Raw genomic sequence first — 22,341 nt, forward strand, 5'->3', positions numbered from 1 at the left:
AAGGTGGTTGACAAGTTAATTTCCTATCATAAAATACTGCATAGACTGAACTCTATTTCGGGTCAACTTGTATATGTCTTATATCTAATTCACCCTAGTTGGCTTTAGATATAACCCTTCAACACCTTACAATTTGTCGATTGTTAACATTTCATTGTTAATTTTAACATCAAAAGGGTAAATAAGTGAATGAAGTCTCCCTCATCCTTCCCCATCGCCCCACCTCCCCCAACCCCGCCTCCCCCTTACAAGGTTTCCATTGGATATAAAGACAATTAGGTCTATTGAATCGAGTTTGATTTGTTCAAATTTTAGTCTAAAAAAATTTAAGTCCAAGCTTTGGGTTGGCCTATTTGTCTCTTTAATTTTTTGTTTAGGCTGATTCATTAAAATATTTGGATTTTAGATTGGTTTCAAATTTATTTTGAGCTTGTTTTATAATTTTAAAAACTTATAAAAACACTATTATAATTCCAAATAGATTTAAAACTCCTTGCCCATATTGAATTTCGGGCTCTAGAAGATCTTCGGTTTGAACAACCTTTGTTCAAACTTAAATCTAATAATTGAATGAACACTTTTTTTTTTTGTCAAGATCCATTAGAGACTTGAATTTTGTTTAAATTAAAACTAAATTTTTTGGATTGAACAAGTAGGTCTCAGACTTGTCTAGCTCAATTGACAAGCTTAAAGTTGCAAGTTGATAGGGGTTAAAAAGTATTTAACAAGAAAAAGGGATTGACATAAATCCGAAATTTTGAGGGGGTTGTCTGGAGGCATATATTTAGGGGGAATGATTTAGAAATTATCCTTAATTATGATTGTATATCTACTAAATAATAAATTTATTGTTGGGTCTACCCGTACCGGATAATCTGGGGTCTACTTTGCTCTAGCTGATTGCACATTATTGACAAATTTGCCATTCTTTCTTAATAAAACCGCCAAAGTCTGTTACGTACAAGCAAGAGAAGCAGCCAAACAGTGCTTCGCAATTTAAACGAGATCCACATTTTCTCTCCCTCGCGGGTGCGCTGATCAATTCTAAGCAAATTCCTCCCTTACGTGTTGACCTAGAAAATCGAGGATGAATACTAAGTCTTCGCTTTATTTTCACTTGTTTAGTGGTAAGACAAGAAGACTTCACACTTTTTTGTTTGCGTTTTTGCCGCAACCCAACAGTCACTTTGTCTTCGTGACTTTCACAGAACCTTCTCTTTTTCGAGTCCAATCTTTGTAACTACCGTCGTTTGCTAGAGTTTGGTTTGGTGTTAGTTTGACTGCCTCTTTTCTTTTGTTTTTCTTTCTTTGTTTTCCTCTTTCCCTTTTTCTTGAGAGGGATCACAAATAACGGTCTATGTTTTGGTTTTTGCTAAGAGAGGGGAAGAAGTAGTTGTTTCATTTGATTCTTGGTTGATATTTGTGCCTCTGTTCCTGATTTCTTTAAAATAATTGGCTTTGATTCATGGGTTTATGAGGTTAGTGATTTTTGGTTTTTTGATGTGCTGAAATAGCGGATTTTCTGGGTGGGTTATTAGAGGATTGTTTGTGTTTGATAGGGTTTGGAATTGTGTTTCTTGGTTTTGGGTTGAGATTAATTAAGTTGGGTTAGGAGATGGCCGCGCTTTTGAGAAAAATTATGCCTGTTGTGCCAAGTTCTAAAAATGGTGATGACGACGATGATGATTATAATGTTGAATACTCGTTTGCTGTTGAGTATTCTGGTCCTCCGGTCAGTTACGACATTCCACGTGCGGTGCCTATAGCCCTTGATGAAATCCCTGTTGCTGCCCCTGTTTCCTCTCCTTCTCTGGTGAATGATAGTACACTGCCAGTAGTCCATCCAATTGTAAAAATTATTCAGGAAGGTATAAAACTGTCGAAGGAAACGAAATTAATCTCCGAGTCTTCAAATTCTCACAGTTTACTAGCAGGATCTGGTGCGACCTTGACTGGTCATAATATGTCCTCTGTAGTATCAATTCAGGGGGATGGCAATGGTGCATCCGGACGCTTAATTGGTAATTACTGTAAGGTCAAGTCATCTGAGGGAAGTAGAAGTTCAGGTAGATTGGAAAATCTTGATGGCCATTGTAATTCTTGTAAAAGTTTGGATTGTACGATCAGTGTTGAGTGCACAAGCAAATTATCTGGTATTATAGGAACTTCTGGTGAGTTGGAAAGCCATGGTTATCATGATAATATGCATTTAAGTCTAGAATTACCTGAGCTTAATGCGGAAGAGGCAAATGCAGGATATCAAGATTATATGAATCCTGGCAATTCGGAATCAACAGGATCAGGTATAAGTTCACAAGCTGTTTCATCTGAGGTGTTTTCATGCAAAGAGGAGGATTTAAATGAAGAAGAAACTCCTTGCCATGCTAAAAGACCATCGGTTGTTACTTTTCGTGATCCTGATCCTAGTGATGTAGTTCTTGAAGAGTCTGAATATTGTGAGGTCAAAAGCACTGAACTGAGACCGCAGGCTGAAAGGCGTGGGAAGAAAGGTTCATGCTATCGATGCTTGAAAGGAAATCGATTTACCGAAAAGGAAGTATGCATTGTCTGTGGTGCAAAGTACTGCTCTAACTGTTTGCTGAGGGCAATGGGGTCAATGCCAGAAGGAAGAAAATGTCTTACTTGCATTGGTTTCGGCATAGATGATGCTAAGAGAGGAACCTTAGGAAAAGCTTCTCGGATGCTTAGACGGTTGTTGACTGAGATGGAAGTTAAACAGATAATGAGATTGGAGTTATTATGCCCTGCAAATCAGTTGCCGCCTGGTCAGATTTCTGTGAATGGTGAATCCCTTTCTCAGAAAGAGCTTGAGATATTGCGGAGCTGCCCAAATCCACCAAAAAAGCTAAATCCAGGGCACTATTGGTATGATAAAGTATCAGGGTTTTGGGGAAAGGTGAGTCTCTAACACTACTACTTTTTACTTATCGTTTCTTTACTAAATGGAGTTTAATTTTGTTGCAATATAATTGATTAGTTCTGGCTTCATTGAGTAGGTAGGACAGAAACCATGCCAGATTATAAGCCCCCAACTCAATGTAGGGGGTCAGCTCGATCAAAAGGCTAGTAATGGGAGTACAAATATTTTGATAAATAATCGGGAGATAACTAAAAAAGAGCACTGGATGCTTAAGGTTGTTGTACTTGACAAAATCATGTTCTTTTGAGATCCTGACTTTATATTATTAAGATCTATAACTTTTTGTTTAATGTTGCAGCTTGCTGGAGTGCAGTGTGAAGGAAAACCTCACTTTTGGGTTAGCCCAGATGGTTCCTATCAGGAAGAAGGAATGAAAGTAGTAAAGGGCCGTATATGGGACAAGGTTTGTGAAATCAGAGTGTACTGAAACTAATTTCTTTGAATTGTATTCTACAATTTACAATAGATATGATATATAGCTTGAGAACAAAATAGGAAAACAATCTCCTAAAACCTAAATCAGGAAACAATCAACTAATTTACACCAAAATGGTGAACAACAAAACATGAACAAAACTAAAAACTGGAAAGTTTGACTCTCAAATCACCAAAAGGATGAGATTGTCATATACCTGCCCATGCTCTCCCTCAAGCTAGTGAATTCCCAGCTCGCTCAGATTTGGGTCAAAACCCAACTTAAGTAAAGTTTTGGTGAGAATATTAGCTAAACAAAACTATAATTTGGAGCTTGAAAACAAAATAGTAAAGCAATCTCGTAATAGCTAAACAAAGAAACAACCAACTAATTTACACCAAAATAGTAAATAACAAAACAGGAACAAAACTAAGAACTAGAAAGTTTAACTCTTAAATTCCCCAAGGTATGGGATTCTCATATACTTGCCAATAGTATGTTAACATGTGAATTTGATGTGTGTTTTCTTAATTTTCATATTCCATCTTACTAATCCAATTATTAATAACTATGCATGTACTTTACAGAGTAGCATAAGGGTTGTTTGTGCACTCTTGTCTTTGCCGACCCCTCCTAATTGTGTGAATCCTGCTGGTGATGAAAATGGTGCTAACCCAAGCTATCCTGAGCACAAAGCACTGTGTAATCTTCTTTTGCTTGGTGATACCAAATCTGGCACAAGTACCATATATAAACAGGTAAGAATTCATTGGAAATTGTATGGAGTAACCTGTATTACTCATTTGCTCTTATTCATGTATTATTAATTTATTACTCTGACTCTGTTGAATTTTTGATAGTGAATTTCATATCTGTTTATGACATCCTGTATTATAATTGTATTGATATTTCTTTGATGCTTTTCCATTTTCTAGGTTTATGATCTTACTTGAATGGTTTATGGAAAATGTTTGATGCTTTTGAAATGTTGTAAAATTGACATCTAAATTCGCCAAATGAAGAAATTGGTGGCTGTATAATGTGAAGAATATTTTACCATCGAAATTACTTATAAAGATGACATACTTTTGTTATATCACTGCAACTTTTGGAATATGTGATTTATTTAGCAATGTTTGGAAGAGACAATTAATAGTTTGGTTCTGCTCTTGTATGTGGGGTCTTTTATGGTTTTCTGTAGGTAAATAAGAGCTATTCATGTCTTTTAGTTAGCACTTAGATACTTAGATTTGTACATATGCGACAGCAGACAGGCATTTTTGTGATACTTAAATCACATTGCTGTTCGAATATTTTTTGCTTAAAACGAAGCAGAGGAAAACCATGAAACTTTTTTGCTTTTCTAGGCTGTTTAAGGTTTTGGTAGTAGTATGGAGTTACAAACTCTTAGTTTGTATTGAAAGGAAGCTTAACAGTGATTTTATAGCGAGTTGAACATTGAGTTTCACTCTTTTTAGTGGGCTCAAATTTAGGACTTTGACTATCTTTTTCTTTTCTATTCATTTAGCTTTTAGGCTTCCATTCATAAAATAAGATTCATGATGAAGGAATGCTTATTTCAGGCCAAGCTTGTGTTCAAAGTTCCTTTCACTGAAGATGAGCGTCAGAATATCAAGTTTATGATTCAAAGCAATCTGTATCTCTATATTGGTATTTTGCTTGAGGGTCGTGAGCGATTTGAAGAAGAATGTATGATTGAAAGAAGAAAAAAACTGGTGATTGATCAGCCTGGTCCTTCAGGTAATGTCTTGTAATTTTATTTAATTTTCTTTTCCATTAAGCTGGTATGGTATGATTACTTTTAGGGCTGGATTTGAGCCGAGCCAGCTCGAGCTCGAGCCCGAAACGAGCCGGCCTTAGCCGAGCTCGGTCAAGCTCGAGCTCGAGCTCTTGGTCAGATTTTCTAATTAAAATTTTTGATACAAAACGACGTCGTTTTGATCAATATGTATTAAAACGACATCGTTTTGATAACGAAAAACGAGTCGAGCTTGAGCTCGGCTCGGCTCGAATCCAGCCCTAATTACTTTCAGTGATTTCATTAGATTTTGTTTAGAGCACGCACATGATACATAAAAATGCTTTCCCTGGGTACTTGGGATGTTAAGATAGATCTTTTCTGTTAAGTATTACTATTCAGCATATATAATCTCTTTCTTGAAAATTCTGATCTTTACTATCCATTTCCTGCCTCTTGGATTACAAGATATTGCATATAATACTTCACAAGTCAAGTTCATGTGCTATTGTATTTCTACCTTATACATGTGGCACCAAAAAATGCTCCAAATTTTCAAACATGTTTAGCTCCTTCTAAACCTTGGTGTGAGCAGGATTTGATCTTAAGACTTCTGTACAATCTCAAGAGATTCAGTTAGCTAGTAGTCACTTACTGTGTAGGTTATCAAGTCCCTCATGTTAATAGACTTCTGTACAATCTCAAGAGATTCTTTTGTATATAATAAAAAGTTCCAGATTAAATTCATGAAAATAAATAACTTTGTTTAGCATGGAGAAATTCAGAATAGATTTCCTTTCTTTCAGATGGATTCTGAATTTATTCATTATATTGTCAATACAGGCCTGATGGATGAAAAAACATTATATTCTATCAGTCCAGGACTGAAAGCTTTTTCAGATTGGCTTCTCAAAATCATGGTGTCTGGTAATTTGGAAGTCATATTCCCAGCAGCTACCCGTGAATATGCACCATTTGTTGAGGAATTGTGGAAGGATGAAGCCTTCCAGGCTACATACAATCGGAGGAATGAATTAGACAAGCTACCTAGAGTTGCTACTTATTTCTTAGAGCGGGTGAGATCTCCCTTTATGGTCCTTGTCTACTTATTTCAATGCAAACAATTGATAAGTTGTGGTTAAATTTTGTGTTTGTTTTGCTAGTTTTCCACGGATGTTCAATTTGCATCTTGTATACCATACATAGGTTATAAATACCAGTGCACATTCTTTCTGTGTAGTGTAGTGAAATATTGCTGCTTACCAAATATATGTGTATTTTGGTTTCTTAATATTTGGTCAATAAAACTATATGCACACATGTTTGAGTGCATATTTGGGTACACAGATGATATGTCATATTGTGTTAAAGATTTTCAAGGTTTTTGAGTTTATGCAGTGTTTCCAAATATTATCTTGATCCAAATTGGTAATTGATATTGTTTGGGCAGTGGGTGAGGAAGGTTTCAAAATGTGTGCAGGAGATGACTCGTATATGGGATGAATTGCTTTGTTTTGAAGAAGATTAGGGCAGAGAAGAAAACCACGGCCAGAATAACAGCAGCAACGTTCATAGCAATAATGCAATTATGGTATATATTTTACTGTCTGTCTTTATGGTGAAATATAACACATAAAGTGTAAAGATTTATGTGAGTTGTTCATTATTAATGCATTCCGGACAATTGTGGGGAAGATTGTTTTGAAACTGTGATGGTGGAAAAGACAGGGAGTGTTTTATTATTCATTTTAAGTGTTCTTGCGGTAAAGACGCTTGAAATAAATAATTAAATCCTCTCCATCCTTTTCCATTGTCACAGTTTGAAAACAATCTTCCCCACAATTGTCCTGAATGCATTAATAATGAACAACTGACATAAATCTTTACACTTTATTTGTAATATTTCACCATAAAGACAAACAGTAAAAAAAAATACCATGATTGCATCATTGCTATGAACGTTACAGCTGTTATTCTGGTTGTGGTTTTCTTCTCTACCCTTATCTTCTTCAAAACAAAGCAATTCATCCCATATGCAAGTCATGTCCTGCGTACATTTTGAAACCTTCCATGCCCATTGCCCAAACAATATCAATTACCAATTTGGATTAAGGATAAAGTAACACCTAATCACATGATGACACATTATTTATGTGCACAATTATATACTTACTCATATTTAATTATGTGCCTTAGTATCTTTATTTTGAATAGTATACATGACAATAATTTATGGTGACGCTAAAGTGGAAGTTAATCTGAAATAGAAACCATTGGTCCTGCTCTGTTTGTAATTCTTTAAAGCCTGAACAAGGAAATACTATGATGTGTAACATAAAATTTTCTATTTCCAAGATTAAAGTTATCTTCCTCTCAGGCTGTTGAGATTTCAAGGACAACCTATGAACCCTCCGATCTCGATATCTTGTATGCTGAGGGAATGACATCATCCAATGGGCTGTCTTGCATGGAATTTTCATTTCCAAAGCCACCACAAGAGACCTCCATTGAACCTGAATGTCAAAATGATCCCTTGCTTAGGTGACTCTCTAATCTCTGCACTAAAAAATTTACATATGTGAGCAAAGGATACTAAATTGATCATCTTTACTATTTCTTGCTTTATAATTGTAGGTATCAACTCATTAGAGTACATCCAAAAAACCTTGGAGAGAACTGCAAGTGGCTAGAAATGTTCGAAGATGTTGATATTGTGCTGTTTTGTGTTTCCTTGACCGACTATGATGAGTTTTTTGAAGATGACGATGGAGTTCTCACTAACAAGATGTTGGCCAGCAGGCAGCTTTTTGAAAGCATTGTAACTCATCCAACCTTCAAGGGAAAAAACTTCCTCCTATTACTCAACAAGTATGATATACTTGAGGACAAGATTGAACAATCGCCTCTCACTAAATGTGAATGGTTCCGTGACTTCAATCCTGTCATCAGCCACAATTACAATAGCAGAAAACATAATAATGCACCTCGAGCTCAATATGCTTTCCACTACATTGCATTGCAGTTCAAGAGATTGTTCAATTCGCTTACTGACCGTAAATTGTTCGTTTCACTAGTTATGGGCTTGGAACCAGAGACGGTCGATGAAGCTCTTAGATTTGCAAGAGAGATCCTGAAATGGGACGAAGAGGAACCTAACTACACTAACAATGAGTCCTCATACACAGACATGGAAGCAAGCTCAACATCATGATTTTGTTTCAGTATAAACAAAGTGCTTTTAATTCTTACATGCATTAGAAAGATTAATAGAAAAAGGAACGAGTGTTTGCTTTATTAACTTTCTGGAGCAAATGCTTTTGTATATTGTATAGCAATATACACACAAGTGGATTCTGAAACATAAGAAAATACAGTTCTGGGAAGTTGGATTCTTTTATATATATATGCCTGAACGAAAGCTGTCTGCATGGCAGATTCACCAAGTAAAACAATTATCACTTCATTAATTCTATTCCAACTTTTATCTTGTTTTCAGCAAAGGTATAAAACTGAAACCAGAATATTGACTACAGAGGACAGAAGGGTTTATTATTATTTGCAATCCTGGAATATCACCAGGGCACAAATCTGTCCATAAGCAAACACACGGTAGACTCAGACATTGTAGTTTCTGTTTCAATCACCTCTTTCCTCTCTTTCTCTTCAACTTCTTCGTTCTTCTTAACAAACTGCTGCTCTTTTTTTTGAGCTCTTGATGACACTTGCTTCCTGGCTCTAACCTTCTCTCTCAGCTTTGTTAGCTCACCCATCCACGTATCCACAACTGCTGACATTTTTTTCCACTGAAGAAACACAAAGCTACTTGAATATTTTGCTCTCTTTCTTTTCAGCTCTCTCTCTTTGCCAGATGAGAAAATGAGAAGGAAAGTAAGAGGGTTTATATAGAAGGAGACAGAGAGGTTTATGTGGAATTTGGAAGGCATGAGGAAATGGGTTTTGGATATTCCTTTTTACTCGTGAAGGAATATTTTTTGGGGACATCTTTTGGTGCAATTGCTTACACAGTTTATACTCTGCAATCGACATTCATTTTCTTCAGTTTATGTTCATCTTATCAGATGTATATTGATTTATGCATTGCATTGAGATTACAGCTCTCACTTAATTTGAGTTCTCCTGAATTTTAAGATATTTTCTTCACGACACATATTCATTATGATAGGAGTGGCTCTGGACCATTCAATACAAGTGAAGGTGTGGCAAAATATCAAATAGTAGAACAAAAAAAGTGACAACAACAGCAAGAGACGGAATCAAAAGCAATAATATCTTCAAAGTATGCTTTTGAGATATTTGAAGGCATTGTAATGTATGGTTTATATAATTTGATGTATAAGGATCTATAACTTTTGTCTGTTAGTTCATGTTTCTGTGAAAGTGATTTTGGTAGTTTTCTTCAAATTTTGAGTAAGAAATGAAAATAAGAGAAGCCACGTGGAAAAAAAAAAAAACAGATATCTGACATATCCATCGAAAAGTTCAAAAATACAGAATTGACCAAGTTTTTATTGGTTTTGATTAGTTTAATTGCAATGATAATATTATTATATGGTGTTTGAGAAGTTATATAGATGGTTCAACATTAATATTGCAGCAAAGCAAAACCATTATCAATTGTTGATAAACAGGAGGCCAGAAGGAGCCATATTTACATTACACAGAAATTAAGCAGAATGAGAAATGGGTGCTTCTTGTAGCACAATCATGGAAACTGAAGCCTCAGAAAGAGGCAACAACAAAACAGCTGAATTGACTCTCATTTCCTGGATGAAACCTTGGAGCTTCCAACCGAATAGCTTGCCTTCTTCTTCTTTGATGCAACGAGTTGCTGGGTTGAAGTTGAACCCTGATGATCAGCACCGGAACTGGCTCCACCCTTTTCACGCAGATCAATCCTCCAGATATCCACAATCCCAGACATTACAATATTATAAAATCAACTGTAAAATGTAAAGATATTTGAATGCTTTTGAGTTGAGGAGAGACTGTGGGGTTTATACGGGAAAGTTTAACAGTGGTTTTGGCAAGAATTTCCAGGTGCAGAAGTTCGCTGAATAGAAGTCTCAGTTTCACATATCGTGATATAACTTCTAGACTCAGTTTACAAGTACTACATAATAATTATTAAACTTCTACACAGTATTTTTGAGCATGCTTTTACATGTTTGCTAAATATGATCCAGCAGATAGTTTACATGTTTGATATATCAATGAGCACAATGCAGAAGAGGTTGTACATGTTTACTCTTCTGGCATTTTAACACTCAAATAGCACAAGGAATCTTCTAACCTTGGGGTTAAGGTAACCTCCAATGGCGTTGCTTTGGGGACAGTCAAACCACGACATTCACTCATATCCACCGCTGTATCCGAGACTGTCCCCAATTCAAATGCATGAAGCAGCCTTGCCAGCGTCAAATGCAGAACTTGAAAAGCAAAAGAGATCCCTGGGCACTTCCTCCTACCAGAGCCAAATGGGATGTATTCAAAATCCTGCCCACTGAAATCCAATTTGTCATGTTCTTTCAGGAACCTCTCAGGCTTGAATTCTGAAGGGCTTGCCCAAACGCTGGGGTCTCGCTGCAACTTCCACAGGTTAACAAAGAGGCGAGTGCCTGCTGGGATGTCGAAGTTAGAGATTGTGCAATCCTCCATGGCCTCGCGTGGTGCTGAAAGTGGCAGCGGAGGATATAGTCTCAGTGTTTCCTTCACAATGGCTTGTAAGTATATCAGGTTCTTTATATCTGACTCCTCCACTTGCCTGTGCTTTCCGACATGAATGTTGAGCTCATCTTGCGCTTTCTTTAGAGCATGGCGATTGTTCAATAGCAGAGATATTACCCATGTAAGTGTAACCACTGTGGTGTCATTGCCACCTAAAATAAGGCTCTGCAAAAAGAAGATATAGTAGTTTAGGCTGACAAATTGTTACAGCAACCTTCAAATAACAGCTAAAATCGATCATTTGGAAACTTCACGTCCTGGTAAAGTAATAGATGGCATATTAGTTATACGTTGAAGAATCATTCAAATTTATTTGTTAAATAAGGATAAATAAGTATTTTTCATTAGGTTGAAAGAGTTTTAATGTGATTTCTTAATGCATTTACGGGTTCCATTTTTAAAATAACTTGCTATTACGAAGGACATGTGAAGAGTGGGTAAGGAGCTTTAAAAAGAAGTAATACACATGTTGTTTTATTAATTTAATGGTATTGTGTCCTACACTTCCCTCTTTGTTTCAATGTTTGTATTTTTTTGTTTTTCTCTTTCTCCCCGAAATACAACATTCTTAATGTCATAGCCTGGTTATGGTCTTTCATTAGGTGGATAAAGCAAAACCCAAATAGCAACAAATGAAATTTCAATCTCCTCACACCCCTAAATACCCATCTTTAATGATGAAAAATATGAGTTTTGGAGTATCAAAATGAAAACTTTGTTCAAATCTGAAGAATTGTGAGACTTGGTGGAATGTGGATAAAATAATGTGGAAGGGTTTGATCTAGTAGAGAAGAAATGATTGAGAGAGATCATGAAGAAGGATGCCAAAGCTTTATTATTCAATTCAACAAGCAAAAATAATAGATACTTTAATATAGACTTGGCAAATTTTGAAGGAGTTTCAAAGCTCAACAAAGATTGCTACAGTAAAAAATGTATGCTGAGTTATGTGGGTTTATGAGTGTTGAGACTTTTGGCGGTAATTGATATATTTTTTTTTCTTTTTACATATGATTTCAATTGTATGAGTTGGGTTTACTTCTTGAATGCAAATAAGAAACCTTTTTTAATTTCAAAAAATTTTAAAATTATTGTTGAGAAGAAAAATAGGTATTGCATAAAGATATTTTATACAGATAAAAGAGGAGAATTTTGTTATATTAAATTTAATGTTTTCAATGAGGAAAATGAAATTAATAAGGATCTTATTACGCCACACACATTAGAGCAAAATTGTGTTACTAAACAAAAGATTAAAACTGTAGTTGCAATAGTAAGAAGCATAATTAAAGCAAAAGATCTTTTAAATCAATTACGAGGAGAAGCAGTTGCAACCACTTTATACATCTTCAACATTTCTCTTACGAAGGTTGTCTTGAATCAAACACCATATGAGACTTGGAAAGGTAGAAAGCCATTAGTAAGCCACTTAGTATGAAATCACAATCTTAAAAACTTGATGTGATATATGTGGGTTATAGTTCTCAATCTAAGGCATATAGGTTATATAACTTGACAATCTGATTATTAGTAGAGATGTGGTGTTTAATGAAGATGCAGTATGGGAATGGTGTGAAAAACAAAGACAATGTGTTCAAATTCAGATTGTGCATGGGGGTTTGCATATTTGAATCAAAAGGGAGTTTTATTTATTTAATAAGGATAAATAGCTAACTCTGATCAGGCTGAAAAAGTCTCAATGTGCTTTGTTCATGTGTTGCTGTTATGATGAACATGTGAAGAATGGGGAATATGATTTAGAAAAAATAGGACAGTTAGTACTTGTGTAAGTCTATAAAAGTTAACGGGTGTTTGCATTTATTTGATTTCATGTTTGGCCAATTCGATAGTTTGAAGTTTCTGAATGGCCAGGAACTTACCAAGCAAGTTGCCTTGATGACAGTATGTGGATCATCTTGAGCTGAAAACTTGCCTTCATCCATGATAGATAGCATTATATCTATGAAATCATGCTCCTCGTTATTGCTGTTTCCGTTGATCCTTTTTTGCCGATGCTCTTGCACCCAACTCTCAAACACACAATCTAATTCCCTTGCAGTCTTCTTCATTTGACCTACATATCCCTTCACATAATCTATACAACCAAGACATGGAGCTGCATCTGAGGCCAAAAATAATCCCACAAAGTAGAAGAAATCGCCCAAGGCCTTTTGGCACCGCCGTGATTCCGTATCATCTCCACTTACATCGTCTCCAAAATATCGCTTACCGGCTATCAGTCTCACTATGATATTCATGGCTAAGTCCCCGAACCTTTCCTTCAGCTCTACAGCAACAAGGCCTCCATTTTTGACACATGCTTTGTATAACCCTTGTACGAACACATTGATTTCTTCGTCACGGACATGCTTGAGTAGCTCTAGGCGGCGATTCGAGAGAATCTCGACCGTGACTAGCTTCCTAATCTCGCGCCAATAGGGTCCGTAAGGGGCAAAGCCAAACATGGCATGGTCATATCCCATTAGTTTTACAGCAAAAGACCTTGGACGGGTAGGGAAAATTTTGTCATTTACAGTGAAGCATTCTTTTGCAGCTTCCCAGCTGCTAATCACCAGAGCCTGATGAATTCCCAGGCGGATTAAGAAGACTGGACCATACTTATCAGCCATGGCTCCAAATGTTTGATGCAGCAGCTGGGTCGATCCTAGAAGATGAAGATGACCGATTAAAGGCCATGCCCACCCTGGCTCCGGTGGCTGCCTGCCTTTGTTATTCTCGCTCCCTTTAACACTATTTAGAGTCAAACAGATACATATAATAGCAAAAACAAGTCCCAAAAATGCATATAAATCCATTATTTTTCAGTGCTGGTGGAAATAGGATCGGAGATGAGGATTCAATGCATATAAATCCATTTAGTCCGCATGAGATAAACCCGACTGTGCTGGCTGTGGAATGTCCCCAAAATTATCATCTAAAAGAGCTAAGAAAGTCATTGCAGCCATTCTTGCACGTAACTTCCAAGCCAGAACAGGCCAATCAAGTGTCACGTCTTAATATTGTATGAGCAAGATTGATTAAAATATTGAATTTTTTCCCTTAAGATAGACTCACTTATATATTTATATCACAATTTTTCATAACTTAAATATATTTACTATTTTATACGCTGAATTATCTAAACTACTCTTATCTTATATAAATTCATGTTTATAATTTCTTATAAAATATAAGTTACCATTATTTAATATTATTATAATGTAATTAGAGTATTTATAGTTAAAACTGGGAATAAGTTAATGAAAATTAAAATCTGGATAAAAAAATACAAGAGGAATTGGTCAGTGGGAATGCCAACCTTTGGTATTAATGTCAACCCATTCTTAGTGTGTTTTTATCTAGACCAGAATCTTTGTCAACTCATTCCCAGTTTTAACTATTAATACTACAATTACATTATAATAATATTAAATAATATAATAACAAGAAATCATACTATTAAATAATAGTAGAGTATATTTCACCAGAAATCCTAAATATGTATTTTTATAAGGTTGAAAATAATGACAATTTAAGTATTTTAAAACATAAAGTGATAAAAATATTTAAGCTAGAAAAAATAAGATGTAAATGTATAGATAGACACATTTTGGAGCAAAAAATTCAATAGCCATTAAGAAAAAATTCAGGCTGTTCCAATACGACACGTCGTTCTCAAGGTAAAATAGCAACCGGAGTGTCATTTCAATTCACCAACGGTTATCTGTCCACTATTTAAACAGTGTACGTACACGACTTGTCAGCCAATACTTGTATTTACGTGCGACGTGTAATACATTGATTCAAAAATAATTGAGACTCAACTTATGACAAGTTCTACATCAAATGAAGAAATTTGTAAAAATACAAGCTTGACATACGAGAATTACATATAAATCCAGCTAATTATTTTTTCTTCAATTCTCACTCAGCCTCTTCCAAGGATGCTTCAATTCGGAGAAGAACAAAACCCACAGCAACTCCAATAAGCACAAGGCCATTCATGATGGCTGCAATCCTGAAAATCTCACTAGCTGCATTGCATGTTGAAGAGAAGGCACCCCCTCTTCTTCCTTTGCCATTTCCTGGAGCTCTCAGCGAGCTCACAATCTTTGCAAAACTTTGCTCGGTGCATGTTGGCATGCCTAGTGAGGCCACCTTGTTGTGTGCTTTTAGCCCACCAAATGAGTTCAACCCTGTAATGTAACTCACTTTCATGCTTCTTCTCCTCCTACTGGGGCCTGCCACTGTGGCAGCAACAAATGTTGAAGATAGTGTAGCTGAGGCTGCTGCCATTGTTGATCTTCACCCACTACCTAAAGAAGAATCAAGAAAATTGGAAGAAGATTGTTAGAGAAATATTATAAGTTATTTTCTGTTTGTTGGTGGCCTTGTGATTCTTGTTTATGTGGGGGGAATTACAAATATGAGGAAGGGAAGGAAATGAAAATTTGTATGGAAAAGATAGGATAAGATGGGGAGAGGATGGGTGGTTCACAAGCAGATTAGATAGTAGAGCAACTTCAAATGATGGCCAAGAAAAATGAGACACAGAACTTGCAAATAAAGACTGGCCACTTGTTTGAGCCATCTTTATATTATTATCTTTAGGCCTCAGGTCTTAGCTGGATCTAAAATTTTTTAATTTTTTCATGGTCCATACAAAAGTGGATCGTGCTGAACCGGTCCATGGACCTAATTTTAGGTTCGGGTACAGTTCGAAACGCCCATGGGTTTGGTATAACCTATTACAGTAATATATTGTACTCTTGCAGACTGGGCTAAATAAAGAGGGTGTGTGACCCAACCCCTTAACACCTCTAGATGGATCAATAACCCTTGAAATAAATGGGTTTTTTTTTTTTGATTTTTAGGAAAATAATGTAAAGAGCAAATATTATTATATTAGTAATTAATGAGGCCGTAATCATTTCTTTCAGTGGCATTTTCTTCATTGTTGCATAATTTTTTTCCTCCAGAATTCACAAATAAATAAATAAATTTGACACAGCCAACCATCTGCAGGGAAAAAAAATTAGAAGCTGAAAATATCTGAACAAAAGAGAAATGAAAATGATATATATTGGAAGCATATAGATAATTGTCTTCTAGAAAAGGGAGCCCAAAATCCAGAAGCCAGAAATTGTTCTATTTGGATCAAAGAAAACCTGGAAGGTTAAATAACATATATGAGGAAATTCTTATTTCAGCCAACTTTTACGTCAACTTAATTCTTAATCTGAGGATTCCAAGAGACACTTTCTTTCTGTCACTGAAAATTTATTTGATTAAACTTCAGAAGAATAGAGTATTAATGTTTCTTCAAAAGGGTACTCAGAATCGTAATATAATTGTTAGAAAACGATAAATTTTTGGATCAGTCAATTAAAAAAGATACAAACAGATGGCGAGGATGAGGAGTTTCTCATGCATGTGAAAGATATGAAATACCAATTCCTCGATCATGGAATGCCCGGTCCACTGTTTCAGAATCTTTTAAGTGATAGTAATTCTTCTAGTATGAATTACATTTTTTAACGTTAAGGGATGTGTTGCAGTCTATTAAGCTCACTGAAATTACTTACAACTTCTGTTTGATTCTCATCCTTCCCCTTTCATGCACTTTTCTTAAATTTTTTCCTGTTGAACTTTGATTCTATGCCTTGAACTCATGGCCCTGGTGCACAAAAATTTCTTCGTTTATGCATCTTGAGTTGCACGATATTAGGGCTTGTCTTAAAATCTTCATAAATGGCATAAATTGACAACAACAAACTTTTTCCCACTTATAATAATCAGAATCAATGCAATGCTTCTATTTAATAATATGAACATGTTTGAGCAGTAACCTTTAAGTCAGAAATACATTTTCATGTCAACTTTGCAGCTGCAGGATAAACTGAAAGTTTCAGAATGAAGTTTTTCTTCTGGATTAACTCAAAGAAACCGATATCTCCTTGCTTCAAAATCTCCTCTTTTGAAAATTTGATCCATCCCTTTGTCAAACGAAAGCCTCCACAAGTAACCCTCGTGATTTCAACACACAATTCTCTTCCATCAGGAACCAGTAGCTTAACAGTTCTGGGTCTTCTACCTAGATACTTGTTCACAAACTTCACTGGCACACTCTGCAGAAGCCAAACCCAATGGAAACTTACAAGATATAAATGTTAATGAGAAGATTCATGGCCATATTTAATCTGAAAACTTACCAATCGGCGATCACCTGAGCTATGAAATCGAAAAACAGCCATGAATGAAGGATTTCTCGGCCTGAACAATCTGGCAAAGTGAATTGCTCTCTGTTGGTCTTCTTCTGAGAAAGATTTACATCTAACATTTGCATAGATCCCCATTTCTTCAAGTAAAGCTAAAAACTGACGTTTATTCTCATAATCTGCTTCGTCTATCTTCACCTTTTCTACCATTTTACACTTGTTTTCAGGCTTCAATTTTGAGCTATCAGCATTGCATTGTGGCTTAGTTTTCATTTCATTGTATGGATGGTGAATATCGCAAGCAGTTGAATCGAAAATAAGAACCTGGAAAGTTGAAATCTTCACAATTTTGAAAACCAAGAAGTACCCAACTGAGATTGAATAATGCTGAACAAAGTTTTGCCACCCATCCTGAAACCAAATTTTGCCCCCATCTTTTGACAGTCTCACAAACCAAACTTCACCATTGGGAACCTCCAGCGTTGCAATATCAGAAAGCTCATTCCCAAACTTCTTTACAAACATTTCTGGAATCTCCTGTGATGATACAAAAAGGGTCAGTTAATCTATATAGAAATAAATGAAATTCAAGCAGCAAAGAATAGAAAAAGAAATTCTGAATTACCAGCTTCTTTTCTACCAGGGTAGAGGGGAGGATAACCTTGAAGAAATGTGAAGATTTCTCCATCAAAGACATCAATGCAACTGGATCTACTTTCCTTCTAGTACAAGCACTGAGATTGGGCTATGGTGGCGGTTAACATAAGCTTTAGGAACCCAACACAAAGTCCATAGGCGGGAAAAAAACTTACTCTCCTGGAAACTAGGAAAAGATAAAAGCCTAAGACATTCGGAATAAGATCTGAATATTTAAAATAGAAGACAATCCTTATTCTTTCAACTCTGCAATTGTTTCTATCTCATGTCTGATAGAAACTGAATTTGATCTTTGATTATAAAAGCAGGTAAACAAAACCATCTAATGGAATAATTTTAACAACTTAATCCCATTAAAACAAATATTACAAAAGAAATTGGCTAGTGTTTGTGCTGGGAAAATGCGGAGAGAATGAAGAGACGCTTTAGCATTTGGGCCGCGCGAGCTTATTCCTTAATGGAAGGTCGTATAGGCTTCCTCTTAAATTTGGGAGGAAAGCATGATTTTCTATTTTCTTCTTACGTAAATTTTACTTATTGGAAATCATTATGCAATGGAATCGGGACTCTAAATAGCAGGATATGAGCCAACCAGCGCGGCTTAGAAAGTGGGATCAAATTCAAATTTATTTTTTACAAATTCGAATTAAATTGCACCATAAAATACCATTTATTTAAAAAATGAATAGAATTCAAACTAAATTAAAATTTAATTCGTAAGGCAACAATTAATTCGGTTTAGACTGAGCTAAATCATGACTCATACAAGTCAGCTCAACTTTGTAATAAATTTGTTGCAATCTCTCCGTATTCTAATGTAGGACTAGACTCGAATCGAGTTTGTTTTAGTTTGAGTTTGAGTTTGATTTGAATGAACCTAAAACAAGTCACTCTTAGCCGAGCTCAATTGAGCTTGAGCTACTCATCAAATTTTTTAATTAAAAATTTTGATATAAAACGACGTCGTTTTAATAATGAAAAATGAGTCAAACTGAATTTGAACTGAGTTTGAGCTTGATTTTCACGAGTTTGAGCTCAGTTATATGTAAACTAAGCCAAACTTGAGTTTGACTCGATTCGAATTCAACCATATTCCAATGTAATTTATGAATTTTCCATCTTTTATACTCTCAACTTAAATTGTTTTCTACTGTTATTTCTCATCATTTTCTTTCATCTTCTTTCGCCACTTCCTCTCGCACCTCTATTTTAATTAGTTTGAAAAACTCAAATTAAATTCAAATTATCTTTAAAATTATTTGAATTAAACTCGAATTAACTTATATTTAGATTTGATTCAAAAAACTTAAATCAAATTCAAATTATTTTTAAAATTATTTCAATCGAATCCGAATTAACTTAAATAATTGATTTAATACCCATTAAACCAGATAAATAAACTTCGTGAATGAGATGAATTAAAAGAATAAACCAGGTAAGTCTTGATACGTAGTTAAAAGATTGACAACTGAACTCTTACTTTAAAAATGTGATGAAACGATCTACTCATTTAGGCAAATACCTATTGTTAAAAATTGACGTCACAACTCTAATTTTTTACTGTCAGGATTTACCTAGATCGGGACTTTTAATACGCCGGCGGCAATGTTTGGAAATGTGGGTCAAGCTCGTCTTCAAAAATTTCAAATATTTTTTAAAATTATTACTTTTAAATATGTTAATTGTTTATTATTTTTTTAAAGAAAATTATGAATACAAAGAGTTGTGAAGCCTGGCAGGCAGGGTACGGGAAGGATTCGATGTAAAAGGGTCTACATTCCTTGAAGCAGAATTTCATTAATTAGTTGTCAGAGATGAATGAAGGTATGGTGCTTATTGGGGTGTTGTCTTCCAAATTCCAATGTTTGAATCCAAACGTCAGATTTAATTTACTGCGATTTCACAACTTACCATGTCTGACAGGAATTGATTTGATGTTTCATTTATATAGACTCCTATTTCTTCTGTTTTGCATTTCCCGCTTTGTGGCCTATTATGTGTTCCATCCTGGACCTGGAGGGCAAGTGCGAGCCTTTCTAGAATGCCCAGCAGTCACAAAGAAAAGGCTAGCACAACTACCTAGGTTTCTTCATAAAACTCCGAATATTTACAAGTTTCGTCTCTGGTTGATTGGGTGATAAAAACGTATAAGATCTCCGAGAGAAAAGCTTGGGTTAACTCTTGAGGTATTTAATGCAGTTGTTTTTGAATCTATAATTATACTCAAGACTTTATTTATTTAATATAATTGATTTAATTTTAAAGAATTAATATAACTAAAAAAGGGTTCATTATCAAAACACAAAAAAAAAAATTACGAATGCTCTTAGTCAAGTTTGAGTTCCAATGTTTGAATCAAACTGGACAAATGGAGTAGCATTAATACTACTATTTTAAGAACTTATCCCATTTTTTTTTTTTTTTTACAAATAATCTTGCTTGAGGTGGACCATCTTTGGGACAGAACCAAACACATCATATCATATCAAGTCCTATTTTTTCTGCTTGACATGAGACAAAATCATGTATGAGTGCTTCTACTACATAATGAACAGATTCTCAACAAAATTTAGCAGAGAATCTAAACATATTATATTTTGTCAGATAACCAGAAAAGATCAAAATTTGAAATTCTTAAGAATTTGCAATTCAGCATGCATACTAGTCGCTTGTTTTTACTGTTTCGTTGCATAAAATACTGAAACATTGAGAAGAAAGTCATTCTTCCTGATTAGCTCAAAGATACAGATGTCTCCTTCCTGCAAGTTCAGGGTCTTTGCAACTTCTGCCCACCCGCCTGTTAAATTTAAACCACCGTTCTTTCCCCAATAGATTTTGACCATGCACTCTGATCCATTCGGAAGTTGTAGTTTGATAGATTTAACATCTCCAGTCAAATGCTTTTTAGCGAATTTCCTAGGCACATACTGCCAAAAAAAAAAAAAAAGAATTACAACTAAGCATATATTAAAGCCTAAATATAATGAAAAAACAGTTCTACAATCTTGTTTTTAAATCTTACCAGCCTTTGTCTTCTGAGGTAAATTGACCGCAATATAACCATGAATGCAGGATTTTTTAGCTTAAGCAATCTGGCAATGTTGATTGCTCTCTTTTTTTCATCTGCTGAAACATAACTTCTATATTTTTCAGTAATAAAGATTCCCATGTCTTCAAGTAAATTCAAAGACTCTTCGCTCTCGTCATGTGATGAGTCATCTATCAGCATCACCTCTTCTATTTCACTCTTCTTGCTTGGTGGTTCATGGCCTTGCTTAGACTTTGAGCCCCAAACTGAAGCTTCAGAAGGGCTCTCCTTATGGCTCATTTTCTGCTTTTTACTACCTGGCTCTGCAACCTTGTACGGATACTGAATCTCGCAAGCAGTTGTATCGAATATAAGAACATCGAACATTGAATTTTTCACATATCTAAAGACCAAAAAATACCCAAATTTGATTGAATGGTACTCTGCAAAGTCATGCCAACCATCCTTGAACCAAATTTTTCTGGCATATTTTGACAACCACACTTGCCAAACAAGGCCGCTGGGAACTCTCAATTTAGCAACACCAGAAAGTTCATTCCAAAATTTTCTGGCAAACTTTCCTGGAATCATCTGCAGTGATGCAAACAAAACTAGAGGATCAATTAGAAAACAAGAGAAATTCATAGCAATCCAAGAAATTCTTCCCTGAAATTGTAGTTAAACTTGTAAAGTAAATGCAGGCAGCAAATCCAGAGACTTCATATGAACTAATTTTCATTGTTAACATTGAAACAACTCTCTCTAGTAATGGCAATCTAGCAATTACAATCGAAGGTAAAAAATAAAGAAAGTAAAACGTTGACATGTGCCTTAAATGGCGCATTTAAAAAGTGAACCTTTTCAGACCAAAAGCCAACAAAAAGAAGAATCTTCATGAAACTACCCCATTAAAGAATGTTCTTTTACTCTTTCACACAAAGAACTGAACAGACCCACTGCCATTATCAAATAAACAGCGCTGACACAAACTTGGTTAGTCCCAGAACCACAAAATCAACCAAAAACAACAAAAAGGATCAGACCCCACATCATTTTTTTGTCTCTTTTATCCCAAACTCTCTGTCAAACAAGAAATAATGTAAGTTCTGTGGATTGAAATTACCAACTTCTTGTCCTCGAGGGTGGAGGAGAGAATGACCTTGAAAAAATGTGAGGGGGTCTCTTCCAAAGCATTGGACATGACTGGCTGTGATCTATGGCACAAACCAATTGTTTAGCATTCAGATTTTCACTTTTATTACCCCTCAGAATAAATTTGTCTGCTTGTCCGGCTCGTACGGAACCCTTAAAGCTGAAATAAATTCTATATATTTTTTCTGAACACTTTTTTTTATGTTTGCCAGTCTTTAAAGGTATTTTATATGATAATCATCAAGGGTATTTATTGGTTTAATATAAACAATCAAATTATATTTATACATTTTAAATATATAAATAAATAAATATTATTATATAATTAAATAATTTTATATTAAAAATAAAATAATATGAGCATAATAAATATATATTATTAGGTATAGTATTACTCTTTCACAGCAATAACCCATTTTTTTTCTT

The 22,341-nt window shown here is 35.2% G+C and overlaps 5 protein-coding genes across 5 annotated transcripts; 1 reads left to right on the forward strand and 4 right to left on the reverse strand.

Annotated features, from left to right (window-relative positions):
• Positions 1-1,012: 1,012 nt before the first annotated feature.
• LOC123227884 (extra-large guanine nucleotide-binding protein 1-like) lies at positions 1,013-8,593 on the forward strand. Its single transcript, XM_044653010.1, has 8 exons — positions 1,013-2,917; positions 3,018-3,155; positions 3,240-3,344; positions 3,944-4,114; positions 4,940-5,117; positions 5,959-6,191; positions 7,493-7,656; positions 7,750-8,593. The coding sequence occupies exons 1-8, from the start codon at positions 1,616-1,618 to the stop codon at positions 8,324-8,326; spliced, it is 2,868 nt and encodes a 955-aa protein (XP_044508945.1). The 5' UTR covers positions 1,013-1,615; the 3' UTR covers positions 8,327-8,593.
• A 1,517-nt stretch (positions 8,594-10,110) lies between these two features.
• Positions 10,111-13,808, reverse strand: LOC123227257 (xanthotoxin 5-hydroxylase CYP82C4-like). Its single transcript, XM_044651983.1, has 2 exons — positions 12,741-13,808; positions 10,111-11,025 (listed from the first exon to the last, which is right to left on the reverse strand). The coding sequence occupies exons 1-2, from the start codon at positions 13,674-13,676 to the stop codon at positions 10,378-10,380; spliced, it is 1,584 nt and encodes a 527-aa protein (XP_044507918.1). The 5' UTR covers positions 13,677-13,808; the 3' UTR covers positions 10,111-10,377.
• Positions 13,809-14,535: 727 nt separating this feature from the next.
• Positions 14,536-15,421, reverse strand: LOC123227208. The gene has a single exon (XM_044651910.1). It carries the CDS (start codon positions 15,154-15,156, stop codon positions 14,785-14,787), a length of 372 nt encoding a protein of 123 aa, XP_044507845.1. The 5' UTR covers positions 15,157-15,421; the 3' UTR covers positions 14,536-14,784.
• Positions 15,422-16,730: 1,309 nt separating this feature from the next.
• LOC123227796 (B3 domain-containing transcription factor VRN1-like) lies at positions 16,731-17,775 on the reverse strand. The gene is made up of 3 exons (XM_044652926.1): positions 17,704-17,775; positions 17,073-17,615; positions 16,731-16,988 (listed from the first exon to the last, which is right to left on the reverse strand). Exons 1-3 carry the CDS (start codon positions 17,773-17,775, stop codon positions 16,731-16,733), a joined length of 873 nt encoding a protein of 290 aa, XP_044508861.1.
• A 2,414-nt stretch (positions 17,776-20,189) lies between these two features.
• On the reverse strand, positions 20,190-21,644 carry LOC123228441 (B3 domain-containing transcription factor VRN1-like). The gene is made up of 2 exons (XM_044653877.1): positions 20,758-21,644; positions 20,190-20,662 (listed from the first exon to the last, which is right to left on the reverse strand). Exons 1-2 carry the CDS (start codon positions 21,406-21,408, stop codon positions 20,411-20,413), a joined length of 903 nt encoding a protein of 300 aa, XP_044509812.1. The 5' UTR covers positions 21,409-21,644; the 3' UTR covers positions 20,190-20,410.
• Between the last annotated feature and the right edge of the window lie 697 nt (positions 21,645-22,341).

The sequence above is a fragment of the Mangifera indica genome, chromosome 10, assembly GCF_011075055.1.
Source record: "Mangifera indica cultivar Alphonso chromosome 10, CATAS_Mindica_2.1, whole genome shotgun sequence".
NCBI classification, from domain to species: Eukaryota; Viridiplantae; Streptophyta; class Magnoliopsida; order Sapindales; family Anacardiaceae; genus Mangifera; species Mangifera indica.

Coding starts and splice junctions, on each gene's coding strand:
- LOC123228441 (XM_044653877.1), bottom strand. CDS start 21,408: ATGAATTTCTCTTGTTTTCTAATTGATCCTCTAGTTTTGTTTGCATCA. Junction 20,663..20,757: donor ACCTCAGAAGACAAAGGCTG/GTAAGATTTAAA, acceptor TTTTTTTGGCAG/TATGTGCCTAGGAAATTCGC.
- LOC123227884 (XM_044653010.1), top strand. CDS start 1,616: ATGGCCGCGCTTTTGAGAAAAATTATGCCTGTTGTGCCAAGTTCTAAA. Junction 5,118..5,958: donor TGATCAGCCTGGTCCTTCAG/GTAATGTCTTGT, acceptor TTGTCAATACAG/GCCTGATGGATGAAAAAACA. Junction 7,657..7,749: donor CAAAATGATCCCTTGCTTAG/GTGACTCTCTAA, acceptor TTATAATTGTAG/GTATCAACTCATTAGAGTAC.
- LOC123227257 (XM_044651983.1), bottom strand. CDS start 13,676: ATGGATTTATATGCATTTTTGGGACTTGTTTTTGCTATTATATGTATC. Junction 11,026..12,740: donor TCATCAAGGCAACTTGCTTG/GTAAGTTCCTGG, acceptor TTCTTTTTGCAG/AGCCTTATTTTAGGTGGCAA.
- LOC123227208 (XM_044651910.1), bottom strand. CDS start 15,156: ATGGCAGCAGCCTCAGCTACACTATCTTCAACATTTGTTGCTGCCACA.
- LOC123227796 (XM_044652926.1), bottom strand. CDS start 17,775: ATGTCTTTGATGGAGAAATCTTCACATTTCTTCAAGGTTATCCTCCCC. Junction 17,616..17,703: donor CCCTGGTAGAAAAGAAGCTG/GTAATTCAGAAT, acceptor GTATCATCACAG/GAGATTCCAGAAATGTTTGT. Junction 16,989..17,072: donor GCTCAGGTGATCGCCGATTG/GTAAGTTTTCAG, acceptor TGGCTTCTGCAG/AGTGTGCCAGTGAAGTTTGT.